This window comes from Talpa europaea (genome assembly GCF_964194135.1).
Source record: "Talpa europaea genome assembly, chromosome: 2".
NCBI classification, from domain to species: domain Eukaryota; kingdom Metazoa; phylum Chordata; class Mammalia; order Eulipotyphla; family Talpidae; genus Talpa; species Talpa europaea.
Window position 1 is genome coordinate 36,690,902 of NC_140068.1, and position 27,036 is coordinate 36,717,937.

The window sequence follows — 27,036 nt, forward strand, 5'->3', positions numbered from 1 at the left end:
TTAAAGTTGAAACCCTTCCATTGGTGTTTCCTGCTGCTGGAATACAAACTGTTGTTGGTTTTCATCCACCTGAGGTACAATGCTGGGGTCATCGTCTTCTACACCAAAATAATGTTCAATCAGGTCAAAAGCCTTTTGGTAAATTTCCTGATTCTCATGGCTTTGCAGAAATTCAATTTTATCCAGACCTATTATACAAAGCATATATATTAATATACAAAATTTTACGTAAGTTTCAATATATATTTAAATCAAAATAAAGAATCAATAGGACCTATCAGTCCATCAGCAATGGGACTTTTCCCTTTATTTTTTGCACATACTGATAGTTAACACTTCAAGAATAAGAGCATGAGGCAGTACGGTATGAGGAAGGCTCACAGGCCTACGAGGAAGAGGATTAATCTCTCATTCAGGACAGGGAGAGTACAAAATAGGGGTGAGAAGAGAATGGTGGAGTGGAGTAAAGGACTATGGGGCACTTTCTGGTGGTGGGAAAACTATGTGATCACACCTGAAGAGAGAAATCTTATGTTGTCAAAATATAAACAAGGATCTTTAAAAAATTTTTTTGATTTTTTTTTTAAATATCACAGTCTCTGTTCTGCTAGCTGTGTAATTCTGTCCAAGTAAGTTTGTGCCTCTGTATTTTGGTTTCTCAATTTTAAAGTGACAGCTTTCGATTATGTACCTCCACAGGTTCATTCCAGAGTAATTATGCTAAAGAAAAGCAAAAAAGGGAAAGCAACAAAATAAAAACAAATGAGGAACCTAAAACACAAATGCAGCTATACGTGCATATACACATTCTCTCACAGAATGAGCTACAGTATATCAGTGAAGTTTAAATGAGTTTATTTGCAAACCCAATATGGCTCATCTATAATTTATTAAATGAACAATTGATAAGTGAAAGAGAAAGGTCCATTTTGAAAGGATAAGGAGAATCTACAGCATTTTTTATTGCTTAAAATAAAAAAAGGACATAGAAATCTGGGTAATGCTGAAAATATATTTCATTTAATAATTGAAAAACCTCTTCAATCATATTATTGGTGAATAGAAAGAATAAACGAAAGTAGTCATATTTATACAAAGAATAATCCAAACTCTAATCTAAGCTGGAGTCAAAATGACTATACTAAAATTTAAATCAATGATTAACATCTTGTATTTGACATTATACAATCTGAAATAAAGGCAAAGTGACATCCCAGGCTCGGTTTAAGAATCATAATAAAGCTTGAATTAACCATACAATTTAAGAGGACTAAAGGCAAATAAATATTTAATGGAAATAAACTGAAAGGAAAAAATTAATTTAAATTCCTTAGTTCAAAAATAAATTCCATGTGAATTAAATGTTTTAAGAATCCAATGAGAAAATGCTAACCAAAAAAAAATTAATTTCATCAAATCCATGTGGGGGCAATGATTATGTAAACTTTGAAGGAATAGAACATTAGACTGAGTCATTTGTTAAATATGAAAGAACATATTTATCGCATTACAATAAAAATGCAAAAGAAAACTGGGAGAAAAGCTGCATGAAAATAAAGAACTTTAAAATAAAATAATTCAAATTGTCAAAAAAGAGTCATACAGGTAAGTGGACAAAGAAAATTATTTACAATTATGTTTGCAATTTGCGGCAAGGCACTAATGCATGGAAAATACACAACACCTTCTATATGAAATAAAACAGAAAAATGTATAGAAAAGCAATTTAAGATATAGCTATTTCATATTAGCTAAACTGGCAAAATCAACAAAACAAGAAGTCGTGGAATAGATTCAAACAACACCAGTAACACTGTCAAGTAACATGCCTCTGGAAAGTAAAAGCAGAAAATATAACAAAAGCTTAAAAGGAAGCTTGTGCCCAAGATAGCAATTGCATTCCTGAGAATTTATCCCAAGAGAGTAACACAACAGAAGGAAAAATTAATTGCAGAGAGATGCTTACTTAAGCATATATAAACTAGTAAACAAACTGAAAACAAACTAATGCTCAATTGTAAGAATATGCCTCAACAATATTCACTCAATATAGCATGATGTGGCTATCACAAATTATAAAAATTGAGTAGAAACATAAAATATCTCTGAAACATTAAAAAGTAGAAACAAAATTATATGTATGCTGCAATTAGATCAATATAAAGTATTGATACAAAAGGACATTGCAAAAAAAAAGATAATCAGAAGAATTTATTAGGGTAAAAGAATTAAGGTAACTTTAAAAAAAAAAGGTTTCTCAAATATTATGCTGCCTTTTTTTCACAATAAAATATTTTTATAGTACTAGAGGTAGGAAATACCAATGGCAACTAATTAAAAATTGACTTTAATTATAAATTTTTAACTGATTGCTTACCATATGCTTCTTCAATGAGAGCACAATATGGATTAACACCTAGTCCATTTTGCTTAGATTCTTGTTCTCCAAGACGTAAAATATTTTCAAGTCCATTTAAAGCCACTTGAACTATTTTAGAGTCCATAACAGTCAAAAGGTCACAGAGTGGTTTAATGCAGCCCAAGGCTACCAAATACCTTTAAAATAATTAAAAAATAAAAGTGGGGGGAGGAGGCATTTAAAAAGACTTAGTTATTAAAATATTCTTCATAAGGAAATGTTATCTAATCAACTAAGAAAATTACTCCTATACAAACTCAACATTAAATTTTCACTTATATAGGACCTGGAAAACTTTTCACAACATAATTAGCAATAAATGGTATTGCATTTATTATAAAATTATACACACAAATTAGTGCTTTGGCTGTTTTTGCATGGCACATGAGCACAAAGAATAGTGGGTTCAAAAAATGAGAGTAAGATACTATCCACAGACAAAGGTAATAACTGATTAGGAGAACATCAATATTAAATACTGATATTTAAATATTAAGTTTTTTAAATATTACTGATAATCTATTTTCCATTCTTAGCATGCAAACAGTTACAGGTAGAAACGAAGAGAAAGAAAACTCATCTTGAAGTAAATTCACATTTAATTAAATGTCACTGATATTAAGTTATCATTTTTGTGTCACAAAATTACATGTATCTGATTTTAATGGCATAATAAATATTTGAGGCTCACAGTAGTGTATTTTGCAGATTAATAAGGACTTTGGTTTTTCAGATATTTAATCTGATTGTTCATGACTAGTCTGCCAAGGAGAATTATGTTAATTACAGTTTAAATGAAAAAAAAAAAAAACCCATTGTGAATGAATGATAACTGATGTAACAAATGCCTTTTTACAAGAGAAATGTTTATTAAACTGACATAGAAATGTTTGTTTCATCAACAAATAAAATGTATCAATTCATATTTTATCCCATTTATATTTAAAAAACAATGGGTAAAAATCTTTCACACCTTATTTGTTCTGGAGTACCTCCTGATGTTGCATTAGTTATAGCCCATGCTGCTTCTTTTCTGGTTCGAAACTCTGCTTTCTGAAGAATCTCAATCAAAACAGGAAAAATATTTGCATCTATAACAGCCTAAGGAGCAAAGTGATATAGTATAATCAATACAAACACATTTTTAAAAATATTACTAAGTAGAGGAATACTGAAACTCAGTGGCCTTAAAATGTCAGGCTTTTAGGAAATACCTTTGGTAGCATTTTATTTCTAATCTATCATGAAACTTTAATATATTTTCCAAGTGGCAGAATATGAATTTTGAAGATTATGAAACACAAGTCATATGTTTGATCAAAATAGGTGATTACTTAAGGAGATTTTTAGTACCGTTATCATTATTTAAAAGTTTTTGGAGGAAGACCATTACCTAATTTACTTTAATCTAATGAAAATCTGTCCATTTTAAAAGATTAATCATTATGTGGCAGGCTCCATGTTGGGCAATTAGTTATCTATGTATCATATATATATATATATATATATATATATATATATATATATATATATATATAAAAACACACACACACATACACACACACACACATCTATATCATATACATGTGATACATATTTCATGTTACCATTTTGAGTTAGAAAGGCCATATTCCTTAATATACTTTTCAAGAATCATTTTTTTTTATAGTTCACTAAAAAACTAACTGAGGGACTCCCTGGTGGCGCAGGTGGTTGAGCACTGCACTGTGAAGCTGTCCGCAGCCTCTACAGCGCGGGTTCGATCCCGGCCAGCCATTGAGAATCCCACATGGTGAAGCAGACCTCTCCTGTCTCACCCACTGCTCCCCTCAGCAGTGTATTTCAGTCAGTCTGCCTGTTCTGTTCCCGGCTCTGTCTCTGGTGAATCCTCTCACCCTCCCACGCATCTGGCCTGTACCCCAGTTCTTGTATAAATAAATAAATCTTTAAAAAAAAAAACAAAAACCTAACTGATAAAATGCTGTTTTTTGTCCAAATTGATTTGTGAGGTCTTCTTGTTCTGTCCTCAGATCTGAAAGGCATTTACCTGAATCTGAGCTCTATTACCAGCAGTGATGTTAGAGACAGTCCAACATGCTTCTTTCCTAATTGACTCCTTTGGGCTACTCAATAAATGCAAGAGACAGGGTAATGCAGAGCAATTCAAAATCACCTAAAACAAAATGTTAGAAATGAAAACACAAAATTTGATACCACATAAAAAATACACTAATGAATTATTTAGAAACACAAAACCATCCTGACAGACTAAGATTAAAAAAAAAGAAATTCCTCTCAAAGTAAAACTTAGGGTCTTTACTATCTTTCATTTTCCTTCTTGCCAGCAATTGACTTATTTTGTGTAGTAAAGTGCCCTGTTCTTAATTCACTAAAATGCAAATACATAGGCTACGTGGTGGTATACCCCTCAAGTTTACAATTGCACTTAAAATTCAACTGATATAACTGTAAAAAAAGAGATTGAGGTCAGTATTCAACAAAATTTTGCCAAAATTGATGAAAAAAATTCAAAGTATCTAATTTTATAACCATTAATAAATCTTAATGTGAATTCTACATTAAAATTTTTATTGTTCCATAGTATTATTGGTTTGCATATTTTGCTTTAAAATAGTATAGATGGTTTAATGGGTTTAAAATAGACCCAAAAAACCCAGGATTTTCATATATATAAAATATATAACAACTTTTTGAAAAACTTTTCCTGTTCCACTTTTCCTTTGTACAGAATATATTGTTTTGTTATTTCATATTCTATATATTAATTATTTTCCTATTTTCCAATGATTTATATAAATTTACTTGACAAACAATGTATGAAGCAGTGCACCAAAATTCTGCTGGAAAATGTGATATATGTTTAGAAGGGCACTTTCATTTAAAGTGCTATTTTAAATTAATAACTATCTCTAAGGATCAAAATTTATTAACTAAGGAATCTAAGTAGGATTTTAATGGATTAAAGCTCAAAGAAAATATGTATTAGAATAGTTTATTGTATGATGGCAAACAAAGAAGAACCACTATTCACTGCAGAGTTTAAATTTCCATCTCCAAGAATGATTGTACCCCAGATCTGAAAACAATCTTGACATCTCACCACCCTGCATAGACACACACAATAACAAATCCCATAATGTTTCCTTGCTACCTTTCCTTCCATTCTCATATTCTAGGTCTTCAATGTACTATAAAACACCCTTCCATTTCTAGTCCCACTTTCAACCTATTTAAAATCAATCACCCTCTCAAAAACAGTTTCTTTTCAAGTCAAGCTACCTCTTAAACATACCTCACACACGATTGCCTCTGTATCTACGGTAACATAAATCTTTTAAAGTCTAAGTTATTTCTACTTTTAAGATCTAGCTTTAGTTCCAATTCCTTTATGAAGCTCACAGATTTCTTAGCACACTAATCCCTTTTTAAAACCTTCACATCATTTAATGAACAATCAGATCACAGTATACGTGTACTACTTTGTTTTACTACATTTTCTCCCCAAATGGAGTCATAAATCACTCAAGAGCAAAGTTCATATTTCTTTATTGATACAGGACTAGGATAGTACTTTCACATAGAGGTATTTGAGGTTCATCATGTATTATCAAGAATCTGCTTACTATTACATTATAGATGCTTGTATAATTACGGCAATGCTAAAATGGAATAACAGGCAAACATCTGGTATGAAATACGACAAACTTAAATCTGTTATCTTAACAATTTATCATACTGAAGTCTGAACTTACCTGTGTTTGAATATCATCACCAGTCACAATATTTCCAACTGCTCTTAATGCAGGTGAAACAACTTTATAATCATTGTGCCTAGAAATAATAAAAATATGAACTTATATACTATATAAGAATCATTTATAGAAGTTTCAAAATAGTACAAAAAATTTCTGTAAATTCTTTATCCAGAGATCCTAGTAATATCTTTATAACAAAGATTGCAATATATCTATAACAAGAATCTAATCATGTGTAGCACAAAGTTATCATATCCTGTTTTCCACTCTTTCAATTCAAAACAGTTCCTTAGCCTTTCCTTGATTTTCTTAACGTTGGCATTTTTGATAAACACAAGACAGTTGGTTTTGGCCCATGTCTCCTTATGATTATGAGCCCAAGCTATATATTTTGGCTAGGAAATCACAAATGCTATGGCCTTTTCATTATATAATTTTGGAAAGTATATGGCATTTGTTTTATCCATTATAGTGATGCTGAACACTGGTCTTCAGATGTTATCTGCCAGATTTCTTCACCATAATATTACTGTTTGTCCCTTTGTGTTTAATATTTTGAGAGGAAATACTTTTAGATCATGTAAAATTCCATTTTACCAGTAGGGTTAACACTCTTGATGACTATTGTCTGATTTTATAGTTACCAGTATTGTTGCTAATGATTTTCTAATACTGCCACTTAGACTATATGCTCTATCTATCTATCTATCTATCTATCTATCTATCTATCTATCTATCTATCTATCCATCCTATCTATCTACCTACCTCCCTACTTACTTGCCTGTCTGCCTACCTACCTACCTACATGCTTGTTACTGATGTATTTATTTTAGTGTGAATTCATCCGTTGTGATTTTATTCAATAAATTATACATTACTATAATTTTGTTTCAATGTTCCAATTGTCCCAGAGTTGAACAGTAGTTCAACCTTCAAGTGGATTTCTGTGACCTTTTGACATTTCTCCATTCTTTGAGCATTCATTACTTCCTGGTTCATCTTACCATTTTTTTCTCAGTCTATTTCTGGTAATTAGCCATTTCTCCAAGAACCACGGCTCTTTTTAATGGAGAGTCTTACCTTAGAAACCAAGATTTGGGCATTTCAGATTCTGAACTGCTTAGTTTAACTGTATGGCTACTCCTAGACTCTTTAAAACACACACACACACAAATATATTAATTTCTACATCTCTATGTTGAAAGTCAAAAGTTCACATTGATTACTTCAATAAGTCTAATACCACAAGATTATTTATTCTGGCAATCCTCCAGTTAGACTGCTACCCTATGTATGTTGACTCCCTCCCACCCCCAACTCTAGCCTACCTGCTTGCCCCAATATGGGTAGGATTCATCCCTGATCCCTCCTCATTGGACCTGCCTGCTCAACCTCCTCTGGTATCCTTCTCATGTGCAGGCTATCACTCCTTATTAGACCTCTCTTCTTGTGCCTACCTACTGGCTTTTTTTTTAACAAAAGGAAAATTTTGTTTAAAGAAGAAATTCTTTTAAATCTTTTAAAAGCAAATTTCTTATAGGTTTATAATTTCTCTGCATAAAAAACCCTAGTTTTTAAAAGAAGGTACAATAATAGCTGAGCAAAGAGAAACATTATCTTTAAGGTAAGTGAAATACTACATGATTTTTCAGAACATGGACTCTGTCACAAAATAATTATTGTAATGAAAAATTAAACAGATTATTTGTTCTGTGAGAGCAGGCACTTCATTTATAATGTCATGTACAACACTCCAGGAGGGAACAGATATTCCATTAATTCCCTCTCATTCATAAAGAGGACATATAAAAACTAATGAAATTCATTAACAAAGTGCTTAGTCCCAACTACAGGATATAAGATATAATTTTAAGAGTCAAATTTTCAGTATTATAGCTATTCTGCAACAGGGAGTTTTACTTTTCAATCCTTCCTAAATAGCAACTAAAAGATATTTACCAGGCCAATACTCTAACTGCTAAACTTAATCCACTCACACAAGTATTAATCAAAAATTATAGTTACATCAAAAGTTCCACCAATCTCCGACAGACTCCAGAATCAATAACTGCTTGAATTTTATCATTAGGTCCATCAGAGAGGTAAGACAGGGCCCAACACACATCTGCTAATACATCTGGGTCACTGCTAAACAGCAATTGTGACAGGACACTTAAGCAAGGTGAGACCTGGAAGGGAAGAAATAGTCAATATTTAAAATTTTTTTCTATATAAAACCAAGTTTCTTTAAAAAAATACAGAAACTCATTTTAAAACAAAAATGCAGTGCTACAAAAACACTAGATTAAAGTACTCTATTGTTTTAAAATTGTGATCATATATATAAATGTGAAACTGATTACAATACTATTAATCTCATATAGAATATGGATATGTGGTAATTCAGGGTGTTCTTTCTTTAAAATATAGTATGTATTTGGGATCCCCTATCTATGTCCAAATTATACACACACTGATAGAAGTCAAAATGTTTCAGGTAAGGGTAATATACTGATCATAGAATATGATATAAATGAACCAAATTAACCTTACTTTACTTTTTACATGTACTTTATTGGAAGTAAATATAATAATCATTTGAGGAGTAATAGTATAGAAAATACAAAAGGAAACATTAAGGGTTTTTAATGGAAGTCACTATGCTTTTTCAGTATACTGAAACCTAAATCTTCAATTAGAAAATGTGCGCATACACACAATAGGAACTGTTAATCCCTTTAGCATTAACACTACAACTGATTAATTGCACAGTGAAGTCACTTTACCTCTCTAAGACTCAGGTTCCAAATCTGTGAAACAAAGATACTGCATTGGATAAAAATCTATCATCCTTCCTTATCTCTAATCAGGGAGACCTAGTTTCAAACACTACATACTACCATGAGTAAATTATTTAACATATCTAAATCCCAATTTCTTCATATATAAAACATGGAAAGTATGGTACTGTTAAATTAGTAAGAATACAATAGTGATATAAAAAAACAAAGTAGTACCACACATTTTTAGGTTTATGTTAAACTCCTTTTTTTTTTTTGGTAACTTTGGTTTACAACATTGTATACTAGGTGCAGGATCATATCTCTTCTGATGTATGTTATCACAATACATATACCACCAAGGCATCCACAGTCCTTCCCCACAGTTGATTGGGCCCCTCCACACATTGCTGCCCACCATCACTCTCCCCATCTGACAGACTCTCAATTCAGCTAGGGTTTGTTTTGGTTTGCAAAAGAAACTATTATTAAAATGAAATGGTATAAAATATTTGTACCTCATACAAACACAGAGTTGATATCCAGGACATACAAAAATAAACTCATATAATACAACAAAGAGAAAACAGCCCAATCAAAAAATGGGCTGAAGAGCTTAATAGATACTTCTTCCAAGAAAACATACACATGGCCAATGGGTACACACAAAAAAATGCTCATTATCAATTACGATCAGGGAAACGCAAATCAAAACCACGATGAAACATCACTTCAATCCTGGAGAATGGTCCACATCAAAAAGATGAGAAACAGTAAGTATTGACAAGGGTGCAGAGAAAAAGGAACACTTATCCACTGTAGGTGGGAATATAGACTAGACCAGTACCAGTGGAAAACAGTTTGGAAGTTTCTCGAGATACTAAAATTAGATCTACCACATAATCCAACAATTCCACTCCTAGGTATCTACCCAAAAAATGCAGAATCATGAATTCAAAGGGATAAATACTTTCCCTATGTTCACTGCAGCACTATTTATAGTCAAGTTATGGAAACAACCTGAATGCCTAATGACAGAGAAACAGATTAAGAACATGCACTTACAGAATACTCTGTTATAAAATAAATGAAATCTTGCCATTTGTGACAAAATGGATATAACTGGAGCAGATTATGCTAAGTAAAATGAAGTCAAAAGAAAAGAGTCAGACACCAGTAATTTCACTCATATGTGGAATGTAGACAAAGCAATGGAACAGTCAAAACCATACAATTGTTTTAAGAGCAAAATATCCTGTCCCACTGTGTTCTCAGAAACAAGGAAAAAAATAGAACTACAAATCTTAAAGATAAAAATGAGTTAGGAATGGTAACTGATTTAGGAGAGAAAAGTAAAAACTCAAAATCTGAAGAGGGAGCTATTACTAAGAATAAAGCTAATATTTCCTGCAAACACTACCCAAAGTGCCTTAAGAATCAGAAACACCAGGTAATGTGAAAGGCAAAAGAGGCAAGGTACTAAAATAGAAGGAAAGATGAAAAATATAAACAAGAAAGAGGTTAGATCCTGTGTCGTAGGCATGGGTAGGTCTAACATTCTTAATAGTGGAAGAAATATTTTTAACAAGATTAATAATAAATAACAAAGCACAAACTATGTTAAAAGGTGATTAAAAAATAGCAGAAAATGTGAGTTAGGAATACACATGCTCTGGAGTAGTAGCTGATGACATTATTATATACAGGGTAGAGCTGTCATGGGTAAGGTGACTTCCTAGCATTCACTTAAAGGAGATGAAAAGAATTAGGTGGATATTAACTAACAGTGTGGATCAGTGGTTCTCAAAAGTAGTCTATGGATCCCTGGAAGATTCTTGACAACCATCTATTTCCAGAATTGTACTAAAATATTCTACAGATATTTTTCATTTTGTGGCATTCTTCTATATTCTTCTTCCGACATATTTACCACACAGGAATTTTTACATTAATGCAATACTATTATCTACAATATAAAGCAAATTCAATTTTTTAAGATAAAACAATGCCTATTTGTGAACAAATCAATAATTTAACACTGTATTTGTTGATTCTGTAGTGTCTTTTTCACAAATCAAGTTTAATGAAGTATATATTATATAGAGAAATTTTTAAGTCTAGTGTTCTAATCAGAGTTCTGACAAATATCTAGCTATATAGCTACCACCCAATCAAGATACAAAATATCTCTATCACCCCTCCAAATTTCCATTCTGTCTCTTTGGATAAAGTTCCACCAATCTTTAAAAACCTATTATAAGGACACTTAAAAGTTTATGTAGATGGGGCCTCCCTGGTGGCGCAAGGGGTTAAGCACCACACTATGAAGCAATCCGCAGCCTCTGTGGCATGAGTTCGATCCCTGGCAGGCCAGGAAGCAACCTACATGGTGAAGCAGACCTCTCCTGACTCGCCCGCTGCTCCCCTCAGCAGTGTATTTCAGTCAATCTGCCTGTTCTGTTCCCCACTCTGTCTCTGGTGAATCCTGTCACCCCCCGGATCTCCGGCCTGTACCCCAGCTGTTGCATGCATAAATAAATAAATCTTTTAAAAAATAGTTCATGTAGACAAATTTCTTAATTTGTATATTTTACTCATACCTTACTAAAATTTGGAGGTGGATTTTTGCCTCTACATAAATTTGAGAGGGCCCATACAGCATTTCTGGTTGTTGTAAGTCTGTTTGAATTTGTTAACAATCTGCCAAGAAAAAGAGAAAAGGAATTGTGCTAATATATTTAGTTTTCCTCTTTATTTTCTATCATAACATGAAATTTCTCAATATATTTTATAAGGCATTCACAATGACCTGATAAAACAGATAAAAGAGAGATTTTAAAACTCATTGTATTTTAAGAATCAAAATAAACATACTGCGTGAATATTAAATCACATACTCTTAAATAACCAATGGGTCAAAGTCATAATTAGGAAATTCTTTGAAATAAATGAAAATGAAACACAGCATAAAAGAACTTAAAAATACAGTAAAAGCAAAGTTCAGAGGGAAATTTACAGTTCTAAACACCTACATGATTACTACTAGTCATGTTTAAAATCTCTTTAGCACATTTGAAGGAATCAGATTTAAGAAATGCTTACCTACTATTTTAAAAACCATTACTAACTAGAGAATAACAAATAATAAAGTGATGTAGAGAAAGAGAAACAAAGGTAAAAAAAAAAAGAAGAAAGAAGGTGCTCAGTTAATCTATAAACCTGATAGGTTCTGAAACTATCAGATGCCTTGTAATAACAGGGAACTTCAAAATGGTTATGACAATGAATTCTAAGTCAGTATTCCTGTTATAGCTCAGCTACATCAAACATTAACTTTGGATGAGCCCAATGGAAATATAGTGTATAGTTCAATAGCCTGCATATAGTAGGTACTTACCATCAGTTGGACAAAATCACTGAGAAATCATTTCTGTCCACAGAAAGCTACTCTCTTTAAAAGAATATAATATCTTTTGAAAACTAGTGTCTAAAAATTTATTTTTCCTGTTCAATTCCTTATCTTGGATAAGAGTAGAAAAGCATAGAAACAATAAGAGTAAAATTCCCCCACCACCACCACCACCACCACACTACATGTTACTTTTAGGCTAAAGAGCCTCTTTAGTAAATGATAACCAAAAAGGGTTTTAAAAAATCTCCCTTTTGAACAACTTTATGACATATCTGTAAAGGACCTTACATTAGGGTAATTGCTTTTAAAAAAAAATGTGTGAAGTATTTGAAAAGGAAACCACTAGAGATGTCATCACAAGCAAATTCTAATACTAAAAGAAAAATCTAAGTTTGCTATTCTCTGAACATTTCAAAATCAAATATAAAAATCTACTGACATCCTAAAGACACTGTTCATGTATTACAGATTCCTTACTTCAGCAACATTTTTTATTGTATACAAACACATATCCTTGTTTGTAGAATAATTGTTTTAGCACAGTAGGCATCAGTAAGCCAAGATAACATTTAAGAAAACATAGAAGACATATATGATACAAATTTGGTTTTGTTTTACCTATTTTTAAGCTATTGCAAGCATGGCTGAACATAAGTCAAATTTAAAAGCATCAATGAATAACTTAATTGTATATATGTAAAAATATATTGGAGAATACGGTTTTCTTTTCCAAAAGTAGTATTCATTTAATTGTGGTAAAATTAAACAAAATACTTACTCTAAAAGTGGTGGAAGTATTTCACAATTCAAAACAAAGTCTCTGCATTCTGCATTGTCACCAGCAATATTACCAAGTGCCCAAACAGCCTTAGAAAAATAAGAAAAAAATTCTTGCAGGACAGTATCTTAAATAAGGTGCTCTCTCTTAAAAATAAGATTTTAGTATAGATAGGGCAAACTGATAGTTTTTCAAGATGTGAAAAAAAAAATGCTATTAAAACAGTAAGACAGGGGCTACACCAGAGAGGAGAAAGTATTCTTTGTACAAAAGGAAGAATGATGTAAAATATATATAAATAAAAAAATAAATAAAACAGTAAGAAAGGAAAAATTTTAATTACCATTTAATATTTTTATTCAAATTGAAGGACAGGGATTTTAAAAATAGCGAAATATATACTCCATTCAACAAAGAATATAGTTTGTATGCTCTGAATCTACATGAAAAGATAGAATGTATCTATTTAGCAAATTTTCCAATTACCTATACTAGAAGTTTGCTCTTATGCCAAGAAATACACTTAGTGGAAGAAACTAATTTGTAAAAAATAAGGGAAAAAGGGAGAGACAAAGTATAGAAAAGTGAGGTAATAGCTAATGTGAAAATTAGATTGGCTATGACCCTTTGAAAATAAGTTTAGAATTAGAACAGTTTCACCATAATTTTTAAAATAAATAGTAAAGAGATCAAATTATTCACATTAATTTTTAATAATAGAAACAATGTAAATGAAAACTATCATTTTATTATGTTCTCATTTTTAATTTTTCAGATAAGAACAAAAGTAGCCATGTTACTTTTTCAACTTGAAAACTTTTTTGTTGACATTTAAAACATGAATTAATACTTTTTATATTTATTTGACCTAAAATTATTTTCTATTTTTTTTAAAGAAAAATCTCTTAAACTAATGATATTTTCCCCTGGTAATTCCAGTATCTGTTGGTGAGATTATCAACTGATACATTTTTGGAGGTCAATATAGCAGTTCAAATTAAAAACATACCTGTTCTTGAACATCTTCATGTTCTGACTTGAGAAGTTTGATAAAAATTGGAACAGCACCAGTTTCAATGACCACCTTAGTATGCAGGAAAGTTCCAGATGCTATATTAGTTAATGCCCATGCAGCTTCAAACTAAGGAAAAACAAAAGTAGAATAAATGAAATCACCAAGAAATGTCAAAAAGGGGAAGAAGGGGGAGAAAGGGGTAAATACTTAGTGGGACAAGTAAATGACTGACTTAAAATTAATAAGAGTTAGTGTGAAATCTGACTTCAAAGATGAAAACCCTTACTTTTATTTATTTATTTATTTTTATTTGTTTATTTATTTATTTAAACAAGCACTGGATACAGTCAGAAGCCCGGGAGGGTGAGAGAATTCACCAGAGCCAGAGCTGGGAGCAGAGCAGGCAGAAGGACAGAAGACACTGCTGAGGGGAGCAGCGGGCAGCAGGAGAGGTCTGCGCACCATGTGGGACCCTCCTCCAGTGGCCGGAGAGCAGCCGGGGATCGAACCGGCGCCGCAGAGGCTGCGGGCAGCTTCGCAACCCAGCGCTCAACCGCTGCGCCACCAGGGAAGCCCAAAACCCTTACTTTTAAAAAAGGACTCTTCAACATGGAAAATAAGAACTTAGAAAGAATATAGTGAAAATTAACAAAATCATGAACAATAAATAAAAACATTTGAATTTGTAGTGCATAAAATTCATAATGTTTACTATTATAGAGCTAGATGTTCTAAAGCAAGTGATTTAAAAATAAGAGAATACTTGTTCTATTAAGTATTAGAATCATAAATTATTTTGTTTCCCTAATGATCTTCTGGTCCCAAGCTCCTCATTAAGAAAAAAAAAAAAATATATAAGTCCAGAGATTTAGGTGATTTGTTCAAGGTCAAAGGGTTCATTATTAGCAAACCATGAATAAAACTTTGGTATTTTTTTAAGTAGCAGCGATTAATAAATGTTTCATTTCTAAATGTTCTTATTGAACACACTGTGCTCCCTGAATATGCCACTCTCACAATCAGAAACTAATTTTCCTCTTTTCAACCTGCTAAACTGTCCTTTATTCACAAGACTAGCCTTGGAACTCTGCCTTTGTGAAGTTGTCCTAAACATCCCCTAACAGGTAAGTTGATACATTTGCTCTGCTCCCAAAGTGCTTTTTTTTTTTTTTGTATTTCTGCTATAGCATTAATCATACTATTGAGTTGTTATCACAAATCTATTTGTCTTCTCCAATGTGGTATAAAGAACGTATACAGACAGGGCCAATATCTTACTCAATTTTGTAACTGCAATGGCTTAAACTCTACAATTCAAGCCAGCACTCAATTTTACAGATATATATTTATTCATTTCCTCTTTCATTCATTTAGAATTAAGGAGGGAAATAATATTGGAAGATTTACATTTTAATCTGAACTTGGAACTTACATATAAAGCAAAGAAAACAGATGTCATAATCTCTGATCCTTACAGAATTACAATCTAAAGACTTTGAAAACTAACTTACAGTAAGACTGTAACATGAATAAAGCGGCTTTTTTTTCAGAGACCATTTTATGCTTACAAAAACATTCTCTATAATTTTTCAGCATAAAATTCATGGTGAGTAACATTCACATGTGCAATACATTTCTTGCTTATACCTAAAGTGTGAGGACCTTTCTCAAATTCAGTGAAACACTATTCTAAATTACAATTTCAACAACTCAAATACAAGTAGCAGTCTTCCATTACTGATAAAAACATTAAATTGTTGTCTTATTGTAGGGTAAGGAAAAATGTCAGGCTTTTCTGCCCTCCCACCATCAGGATAGATGATGGATCCTTGCGGTCCTGAATGCATGCCTGATGGTGGACACCTGGAGTAGGGTGTGGGCATAGGTATATGGCATTCACCTGGGCTAAGACTGGGCTTTTAAGGGCAGTGTCACGGGGACGTCAGCAGAAGCAGAGAAAGAAGCTGAAAGAGAAGCCAAGAGCAGAGAAGCAGAGAGAATGCCGGAGAGCTCAGAAAGAGTAAAGACTTGCTGGGGGCTGGGAGGCCTGCCAGCCTCCCAGGCCCCCAGAGCCCCTGCCTGCCGTGTACCTGGTGATCCTAATAAAAACCTGCAAAAACCACTGAGGACTCTGACTCCTCCTTTACCCGGTCTGCTGGATCAGAAAACCTGCACTGGTCTATTCCTGACTTTACACTTATTGAAGACAAAAATTGAAGAAATTTTTAAAACAATGACATGAAAAATTTTTTAAAAAAAGGTAATTTAGCTATCAGTAATCTAAGTGCCAGAACTCTCTTTTTTTATGACTTCAGCAAAAAGTATCCTCTTGTGGTCCTCCAATAATTTCCTTGGTGGTGTTCCTTTGGGTTACTTTTCTTCTCCTTATTTATTCTCTCAGAATATTTATTTATTTTGCTAGTTTAATTATCACTTATGATAGGGATGTTATTCCTGATAAATATAATTTCACTCCATAATCTTAAGAATATAAAGTGATGGAAGTGAGGAAGAGCAATCTTTTTTTAAACAGCAAAATATATGCAAACTTTGAAAATTTACTACCAGTAGTCAATTATTTGGGAGACATCTTAAAATGTCTCTAGTACAATTGACAAGCAATGCTCTTTAAGATAAATTAACTTTGGGGCCTCCCTGGTGGGGCAAGGGGTTAAGCACAGCACGATGAAGAAATTTGAAGCCACTGCAGCACGAGTTTGATCCCCAGCTGGCCAGGGAGCAACCCACATGGTGCAGCAGACCTCCCCTGACTCGCCCACTGCTCCCCTCAGCAGTGTATTTCATTCAATCCACCTGTAATCTGTTCTCCACTGTCTTTGGTGAATCCTCTCACCCACTGCACCTCTGGCCTGTACCCCAGCTCTCGTATGCATAAATAAATCTTTTTTTAAAAAAAGATAACTTTGGTGATTTTTTAGCAGATTATACTAATATCTTCTTTTAAAAAAAATCAGATAAAATATTTTAAAGAGAAAAAAAGAGTTGACATTAAAATGTTACAATCCTAGTTAAGAGTCAGAATAAGTTTACCATTAATAAACATTTCAGTTTGAGGTTTTCTAAAACAAAAAAACTATTAAAGGTTAATAAATACAAAATTTTTATTGTCAGTAGAAATGATTTCTATATATTTTTCTCAAAATTGTTTAATAAAAAATAACATTTCCTATAAGAAACAGATATTGCAAACATGACCAAGTCAAAACATGAGGCATAAACTTTTAATTATCTGGTATTTACCAAATATTTACAACATTCAGCACTGTAGAAGTTTCACTAGGAAATTCAAACATGTCATTTCTAGAAAGAGATTTTAAAAGAAATCTACAGAACTCACTTGTAAAGTACAATTTTCATTTCTCTCAAGAAATTTCACAAATCTCTGTACAACTCCTGGTTTCTGTATAACTTGATCTATTGGTGGATTAGGTTCTAAAAATGAAAAAAGAATTACGTTATTTCATAGACACAAAAAGACAATGATCTGGTCCTTGGGTCAATTAACACAGCACACAAAATAACTAGCTCCCACTGATCAAGTTTAGAACTTTCAGTGGATACACAAGAAGATGACAAATGTTCTTAAAACAGCAATGCTTAATGCAAAGATAATTCTTTTTCGGGGCTGGCCGTAGCTCAGCACTGCAGCAAAGATAATTCTTTTTCATCAACCATAGTAAGAGAATTTAAAAATATTTCCTATAAAAATATTTAAATTTCTTAAGTTGGAGGATATGTAGGAGGTCACCATCAAAACATGCAAAAACACTAGGGGAGATAAAGTTCTTTATAATTCTACTCTCAATTTCCAGGAATATCTTCTTCACTGTCAGCTGTGAATTGCCTAATTTCTCCAAGGCAAGTTAGGTTCTATTTTTTCAGGGTATAGTTCATTATTTACAGACGTGGTAATAAACTACATAAAGTTCTTGGTAAAATTTTCGTGAAATGCAGAGGGCTTTTGAGAATCATAAAATCTCTAAGAAATTTTGAAACGAAAATATGCAACATTAAAATAAAATATTTCAGCTACTGGCAATCTAAGTACCAAGAACTTTTTTTTCTACCTTGACTTTAGTCAAAAATATCCTCTTGCGGTTCTCTAGTTAAACAACTTTGTTTTCTTCACATTATTTATTCTCCCCTTAGAATATCCATCTACTTTGCTAATGCAATTATCATTTATGATTATCATTTGTGATAATTAACAAATCTGACCTCCACAATTAATTCTTCTTTCCTAGATTCTAGACCACATTTTTAAGTGCCCATTGGCCACATTTTTTTTTCAGTTTCTTTAAATTATGCACAACCAAAATCAAATTCATAATATCACTATCCTTACTCCTTCCCCTTGCCAAATCTATTAGAGTTAATTACATGAAATAAATCATGTAATTTATTTGAAATTACATGAAATAAATCTACCTAATTACATGAAATAAATCTCATCCATTTTTGACATTTTCTTAAATTCCTCTCTTGGAGTTACAAATTATAAATAACAGTAATAAATGTTACCATGTTGTGTTTAATCAGTAAAAGGAATATATAAAACTACTATACAAATCCTGCCTGTCTGATATAGAAATGTCTTATGTTTTAAGTCAGTTTAAATCTTAGAAATCATGTTCCCAATTATTAGGGTATAAATGGACTTTTCTCTAAAACTTATTTACTTCAAACTTATCCTAAATTAGATCTTTGGACACCTATAAAGTTTTGTTCAGGTGTTCTAAATGAATGGTGCAAATTCTTCAAAATGTAAATTCTATACTTAAATTGCTGTTATAAAACAGCAAGAAAAAAAAAAATACAGGGGCCTCCCTGGTGGCGCAAAGGGTTAAGCACCGCACTATGAAGCAATCCACAGCCTCTGCAGCATGAATTTAATCCCCACCCAGCCAGGGAGCAACCTATATGGCACAGCAGACCTCTCCTTTCTCGCCTGCTGCTCCCCTCAGCCATGTATTTCAGTCAGTCTGCCTGTTCTGCTCCCCACTCTGTGTCTAGTGAATCTTCTCACTCCCCGCATCTCTGGCCTGTACCCCAGCTCTTGTATGCATAAATAAATAAATCTTTAAAAAAAAAAGAAAAAGAAAAAAATACAGGTTATCAGTGCTTCCTCCCTCAATTGTTAAAAAATTTCAAAACATAATTATAAAGTTGTTGTTACTACCTGTACCTTCTAGTTTTTTTCTATTATTGAAAAAAAATTCTAATACTATCCGTTTTTTTAAGGGACAAAAATTTTACCTTGTGCTTTTCATGTGAGAGAAAAGGGGAAGGGTTAAAAAAGGAAGAAAATGTAGGGTTTTCTGGTTAAGAGATAGAAAGAAGTGAGTATTAAGACTGTCAGCTATATCTACATATGTGGACAGACACATATATATAATATATACAAAAAATCAAGAATTTATATATTATTCTCCTTTCAAGAATTAAAGGCAACACATTTGTGATTACTTTTATCAAAAAGTAAGCAATCAAAGTGTACTTGAACTATCAGTTAACCCCACAGGCATGATGAACTATTAATATCTACATTAGCATTATATTAACTGGCAGATGAACTTGCATAGAAAAGACTTTTAATCAATATGGAAATGTAGATAAGACTAAAATAGAGGAGGGCCTCCCCGGTGGCGCAGCGGTTGAGCTCTGGGTGGCAAAGCTGCCCCGCAGCCTCTGCAGCACTGGTTCGATCCCCGGCTGCTCCCAGGCCACCGGAGGAGGGTCCCACATGGTGCACAGACCTCTCCTGCCGCCCGCTGCTCCCCTCAGCAGTGTACTTCAGTCCTTCTGCCTGTTCTGCTCCCTGCTCTGGCTCTGGTGAATTTTCTCACCCTCCCGTGCTTCTGACTGTACCCAGTGCTGGTATAAATAAAAAAATAAATCTTTAAAAAAAAAAAAAAAGACTAAAATAGAGGAATATCTGCTTCAGAACTAAAAGCAAGCATCACCCACAACAAAAATGCTTTGGGAGAATAGCTACAAAACTGAGATTAAAGAAGAGGCTGACTTAGGATTTTATTTCCACATGGGTAGCTATGACAGGCAAATAACTAAGAGATTTTAGTAAAATATCACTATCATGACTGAAAATTGAACAAGTAATAGTTCTAGCTCCAGATTTAGTTTAGTTCATTTTCTGAATGGATCCTGCAATGATGAAATCAAGTGAAATTACAGTAAATATAGTATTTTTCTAGGCCTGAAAGATTTGGCAGGAATTCACATCAATACCAATCAGTATAATAAAACATCTATAACTCCTACTGTGTGTCCAACCCAGGCAAGCATAAATCCACTACCAAAAAAAAAAAAAAAAAAAAGTCACTGACTTTTAAGAAAAAAGATCCAGTTTTAAAAAACAAACAGAATACCCTGAGGAGGTAGGGTAAATGAGAATAAAAATCTGATACCCAAAGAATTCAGTAACTGGGAGGTTGTATGGTAAAAGCTAATAGTCTTAAACAAGTTAAATTTAAAAAGAAATCTTAAAGGAGAATATGATGATGCAAAACAGATCTAAAAATATTAATTTGATGCATAAAATAATTCCAATTACAAAAAGCAAACGCTTGGAGTATGAAGAAGATAAAGCCACTTTTTCCAGGTCAAACTTTTTTTTTTCACCTTTAAAAACATGTTTTATTTATTTATTTATTTTCAACATCCTTGTTTATTTTTTCACAATAAAGGATTTCTCCTCCCAGTGTGGTCACCATTGTTTTCCCACTACCAAAGCACCCAGTCATCCACAATAGTCCAGTGTGTTGATTGTATATGGATTTCCTACATTGCTAAACTACTTTAGCTTAGGAGGTAAGGAATGGAAAACAACAGCTAAACGTATTTATTATCAATTACAACAAGAAATGCCTTGTAACCTATGGTGACCTGAAACAAGATTTCTTCTATATTCATATGTTACTGTATCTTTTAGTAATATATAAGGCAGTTGGGTCAAGGGCATTTTCAAAATCTTATTAGTTCATATACAACTCAATAAAATTATACTTATTAATTCTATATAAGAAATGCAAAAGAGTAAAAGTTAAATTTTTATCTAGAATTTTTTTAAATCAATATAAAATTGAATAAATAACAAATAGGCAATTATGAATTACAAAGATGAATAATAAAAGAAAAATATTCAAGCTAAGTACCCCAAAATTGCCATAAAATGAACTGCTATAACATATGAAACTATAACATTTCTTTTTAAAAAATAATTGCTGGCAAAAATGAAATAAATACTTGTATAAATTAAAGGGGAGAGTATAAACTAAAAAGCTGTTTGTCTTGACCCACAATTTCACTTTTATAAATCTATGCCAAGAAAGAGCTAAAATAAGAATTCATGTAGCTTTGCTTATAACTAAAAATTGATCATTATAACAAATGTCTCATGATTATTTTCTATTTATACTCTATTATATTATTTAAAAACATGTATGAAAACACTTCTAAAAGAATTCAAAAATATATATTTACCTTTGTTTCTTGGCAACAGGACTATTAATTTTTGTATCTGCTTCTTTAAATCTTTTCTATTTGCACATTTCTACAATAACTTGTTGCTTTAATAATACAATGTTTAAAAAACAATCACTATTAGTTAAAAATACTTTGTAAGGAAAAATTATGACCCTTTAGAAAAGTGTCTTAAAATAAAAAAAGTAATAAAACTCTAGAAATCTTGTAATATCAACTACACTTGCCTTTAGAAAGCAGCTTTCTAAATTTCTGTGTTGCTGTTAGTTGTTGTTCAGCATTATTAGAAAAAATCATCTGAACCATATCTGTGGTAATAACTTCTTCCTAAAACACAAAATATACATATATATAAAATTTGTCATTTGAAAATTTGGCATGAGTTGTACTTGCTGTATCTACTATCTGTGAATTATTTAAGTGTAATTTGAAATATTTTTATAATATCTACCTCTGGAATGGGTACAGTAGAACTGATATCCGGATCCTGGATAGGACTCTCTAGCATAGATTCATCATTTCTGGGCAGAGAGACATTTCTGCGTTTGAACAACTGTAGTAAAGAGAAATGAACACTTTATACACTGAACTTTCTAGCACACTGAATTTCCATAGAATTATATTTTTATTTAAATAAAAAAATTAAAAATTTTATCATTTAAAATATTTCAGTATTTCTAATCATATCAGGAAAATCTAAATTATTTATGAAAAATTAAATTCTTCAGGCTGGTTAGTTCTCGCACTGCAGACTACATGGGTCATCTTAAATCGCAGGTCTTTTATTAATGGTCTTTTATTAATCACTACGGGTTATAACAGCTCTAAGAATTTTTCCAAGAAAATTTTACAAAGCAAAATTAGAGGTAACACGCAGTATATTAACAGACTAAATATAGCAGATTAACAAGAAACAGAAAACAGTTCTCAAAATAAAGACATCGCTGTGCTTATTAATTCAGAAATTAATAAAATTAAAAGAAAATAAGAGAGGAGGAAAGAGACACGGAAAGGTCACTAAGGGAGCATTACTGCTATATCTACTAAATAGAAATTGAGGAGAAAAAAATTCTGTTCTATTTTTTTGAGAATTAAATACTAATCTTCACATTATATAGTAGGATCTGTGCTAGATATTACAGATATAACAGACAAATTATCATCATAGATATAAAACAGGTCTTTCTCCACTTTTCAGTGCTAATCCTTTGCACACATTTATTCAATATAGCTGCAGAACTGAAGCAAGGCAAATTCCAACTAAACAACCTAATAATACTATACCTAAAGCAACTTGAATAAGACATAAAACAAAGTTAGTGGAAGAAGGAAATAAGAGCAGAAATAAATGATATAAAGATCAAATGACTACACAAAAGATCAATGAAAGTTAAGCGCTGGTTCTTTGAGAATACAATCAAAATACATAAGCCTCTAGCAGAGGTAACAAAGAGAGAAAACATGAACAGACTGAACCAGAAAGGAAAGAGGAGAAAATGCCACAGGTAGGATTTAAATACAAAGAATTATAAGAGATCATATGCTACCTGTGGTATTTGCAGCAGTTATATCTTTAGATTCCACCTATAATTCTAATTCTCTTGTTATTTCCACCACTTCTGCAGTTACCTACTTCACTAAAGTCTTAAACTCCTCAAAGTCATCCATGAGGGTTGAAGTCAACTTCTTCAAAATTGTTGTCCCAAAATATCCTTGTTCCTCTATTCCTTCCAAAACACGTGGCTGATATTTTGACATCCTCCCATGAATTACACATGTACTTACTGGCATCTGGAATGGTATATCCCTTCCAGGGGCTTCAATTTACTTTGCCAGATCTATGAGAGGAATCACCAACTATGACAACTATAGCCTTGCCAAATATATTTCTTAAATATCAGGACTTGAAAGTAAAAATGACTCCCTGATCCATGAGTTGCAGAATGGACATAATAGCAGGGTAAGAAAATTGTATTGGTTTCTCTGTATATCTCAATCAGAGCTCTTGGGTGACTAGGCACATTTTCAATAAGCAGTAATATGCCAAAAGAAATCTTTTTCTCTGATCAGTAGGTCTCAACAGTGGGCTAACAGTAAACCATGCAATAAACAGATAATGCTGCAATCCAGATGTTGCATTTACAGAGCACAGACAGAGCAGACTGAGCAGAATTCTTAAAGGCCCTAGAATTTCCAGAATGTTAAATAAGCACTGACTTCAACTTAAAGTCATCAGCTCCATTAGCTCCTAACCAGAGAGTCAGCCTGCCCTTTGAAGTTTTGAAGAAAGGCAATGACTTCCCCTCTCTAGTTATGAAAGTCCGAAATGACATCTTTCAACAGAATGCTGTTTCATCTACAATGAAAATCTAGTATTTGGTGTAGCCACTTTCATCAATTAACTTAACTAGGTCTCCTGGTAACCTGCTGCTGCTTCTACATCAGCACTTGTTGCTTTACCTTGTATTTGTTACAGAGATGGCTTCTTTAAGTTTCACGAACCATTCTCTGTTAGCTACAAACTTTTCTTCTGCAATCTCCTCACTTGTCTCAGTGTTCACAGAATTGAAGAGAGTTACAGCCTTGCTCTGGATTAGGCTTTGGTTTAAGGGCATGTTGTGGCCAATTTGATGTTCTAGTCAAACCACTAGAATTTTCTCCTTATCAGAGGGCTGTTTCACTTTCTTTTCCTTTGTATGGTCACTGAAATAGTACTGTTAATTTCTTTTAGGAGCCTTTCCTTTGCATCTACAACATGGCCAACTGTTTGGCATTGGAGGCTTAGTTATCTTTCAGCCTACTTCTGTTTTTGATAGGCCTTCCTCCCTAAGTTTATCATTTCTAGCTTTTCATTCGAAGTGGAGATGTGCTATTCTTCCTTTCACTTCAACACTTTGAGGGTTATTAATTGGTCTAATTTCAATAATGTTGAGTCTCAAAATAGGGAAATCCAAAGAGAGGGAGAGAGACAGAAGAATGGCCATTTAGTAGTCACATACAACATTCACTAGTTAAGTTTGTTATCTTACAGGGACATGGTTTGTGGTCCCCAAAACAATTACAATAGTAACATCCAAGGTCACTGATCACAGATCACCACAGATGATAAAATAATAATGAAAAAGTTAGAAATATTACTAGAATTACCAAAATGTGACAGAGAAACAAAGTGAGCACATGCTGTTGGAAAAATCACACCAAGAGACTTGCTCAATACAGGACTGTCATTAACCTCAATCTGTAAATAACACAATGCAATGAAACTCAACAAAGCAAAGCACAATAAAGAGACATGCGCTGTACATATAGGGCTTGGCACCAACTGAGGTTTCAGGTATGCAACAGTGGTCCCCAAAGGTAACAGAGGGAGGGAATACTGATTACCATGGAACAAAAAATGTTGGGATGCACTCTCTTAAGTGATTTTTCTATGCCTTATGTTATATACATAAAATTCAAACAGAGAAAGCTAAAAGACCTGGTTAATGATACTATCAAAGGAAGAGCATGAGTAACACTGGAAGAATAACATAGTTAACTTAAGGGTTAGAGCTAGGAAAATCACAAAGCAACAAATGAATAAAAGCAATGCTTTTTTCCAGGGGGCAAATTTTACAAAGATAAATGGAAGTGGAATAAATAGACTAAAAAGTAATTTTTGAGCAGTGATATAGAAATAGGATTAACATAAAAAAATAGGATTAACATAACATAAAAAAAAATAATAAAATGGAAAAGCCATTTCTGACAGTGATTGAAAATAAAAATAGCCCAGGATTCTGAGTCACAAATTTGTTAATATATTCCTGGAGCCTAACAAATTAAAGAACAAATGTATCTATTCAATACCCTGAAATACTTTTTCAATTAAAATTGTCTAAAAATTAGCAAAATAAAAAGAATTCTAAAATCGGTGTATGATGTTTTTGGGTTAAACAGAATTAAATATTTAAAAACACCTACCTGTTCTTCCCTTTTTTGTTTTCTAAGTTGGATTCCTTCTTCTTCTCTTCGCCTACGCATCTCTTGGGGATTTAGGGCTTTATTCTTGTAACTTTTCATTCTATAGTTTTCTTTCCCTGGACTAGCCATGGCATCTTAAGGAGAGAAGAAAACAGACACTGATAATTCTCAGAACAACACAAGATGTTTATACTCAGGGCAACAGAATTCAGTCTTCTAATTAAACAGAACAACAAAACCCATTCTAAAATTATGCAGAAGGAAAACATTCCCTCACTCCCACATCAAAATTGGAGCAAAATGACCAAATACTTTAGGAATAACTATTAAACAAATAATACATTTGAGTCTAAACACAAAATCATTACCCTAATTTCACCGACTAAGATGCACCTTCCCAAATCTGGTACTTTAACCTTTCTGAAATGGGATGCATCTTAAAATCTTAAAAACCACTCAGTCAAGAAATAAAAATGAAACTGTGTGTGGTGGGGGGAAAGAACTTCTAAATTACAGCAAGATCAAGGCATCAGAGTATCTTATTTTCAATGGACTGTGGCATTTGACTTTAATGAGCACACATCAAATATTTATTGAGGTCTGGCTTCTTTCATTTACTTAAAACACTGTTTTATAAACTAAGGCCATGTGGATCAATGACTTGAGTCATGACAGTAATACCAACTTTCAGTACTACAGTACAATTAGTTCTTTTTAAATACAAATAAACTTGGTTTTTTTTAATATTTATTTATTTATTTATTTATTTATTTATTTATTTATTTATGCATGCAAGCACTGGGTTCAGTCAGAAGCGTGGGAGGGTGAGAGAATTCACCAGAGCCAGAGCGGGGAGCAGAACAGGCAGAAGGACCGAAGTACACTGCTGAGGGGAGCAGCGGGCGGCAGGAGAGGTCTGGGCGCCATGTGGGACCCTTGCCCGGTAGTCGGGGATCGAACCGGTGCTGCAGAGGCTGTGGGCAGCTTCGCAACCCAGCGCTCAATCACTACACCACTGGGGAGGCCCGAAACGTGTATTCTTTATTTTAAATAGTACTATAACAATAGTACTAAAACATTTAAAATTTTAAAACATTAACATTATATAAAAGTATATTTATAATATCTATTTTACATAAATATTTGAAACACATGTGCTTTTACTTTAGAAATGAATTATATATAAACACTTTCTAAGTTTTATGGAAGTAACATTGGTTTATAATATTATAGATTTCACGTACATATAATTATAATTTGATACTGTATATGCTACATTATTCCCACAAAAGTATAGTTTCTACTCAGCTCCATACAACTGCCATATTTCTCCTGATCTGCCCATTCCCCAAGTGGTGACCCCTCTGATGA

The 27,036-nt window shown here is 32.7% G+C and overlaps 1 protein-coding gene across 1 annotated transcript; it reads right to left on the reverse strand.

Annotated features, from left to right (window-relative positions):
• On the reverse strand, positions 1-25,794 carry KPNA5 (karyopherin subunit alpha 5; the record flags this gene model as incomplete). Its single annotated transcript, XM_084228303.1, is given in 13 exon segments — positions 1-188; positions 2,378-2,556; positions 3,393-3,520; positions 4,467-4,592; positions 6,193-6,271; positions 8,222-8,385; positions 11,577-11,676; positions 13,167-13,255; positions 14,176-14,307; positions 17,540-17,632; positions 21,925-22,029; positions 22,154-22,255; positions 25,666-25,794. Coding segments are annotated over 13 exon segments (1,614 nt in total).
• Positions 25,795-27,036: the final 1,242 nt, after the last annotated feature.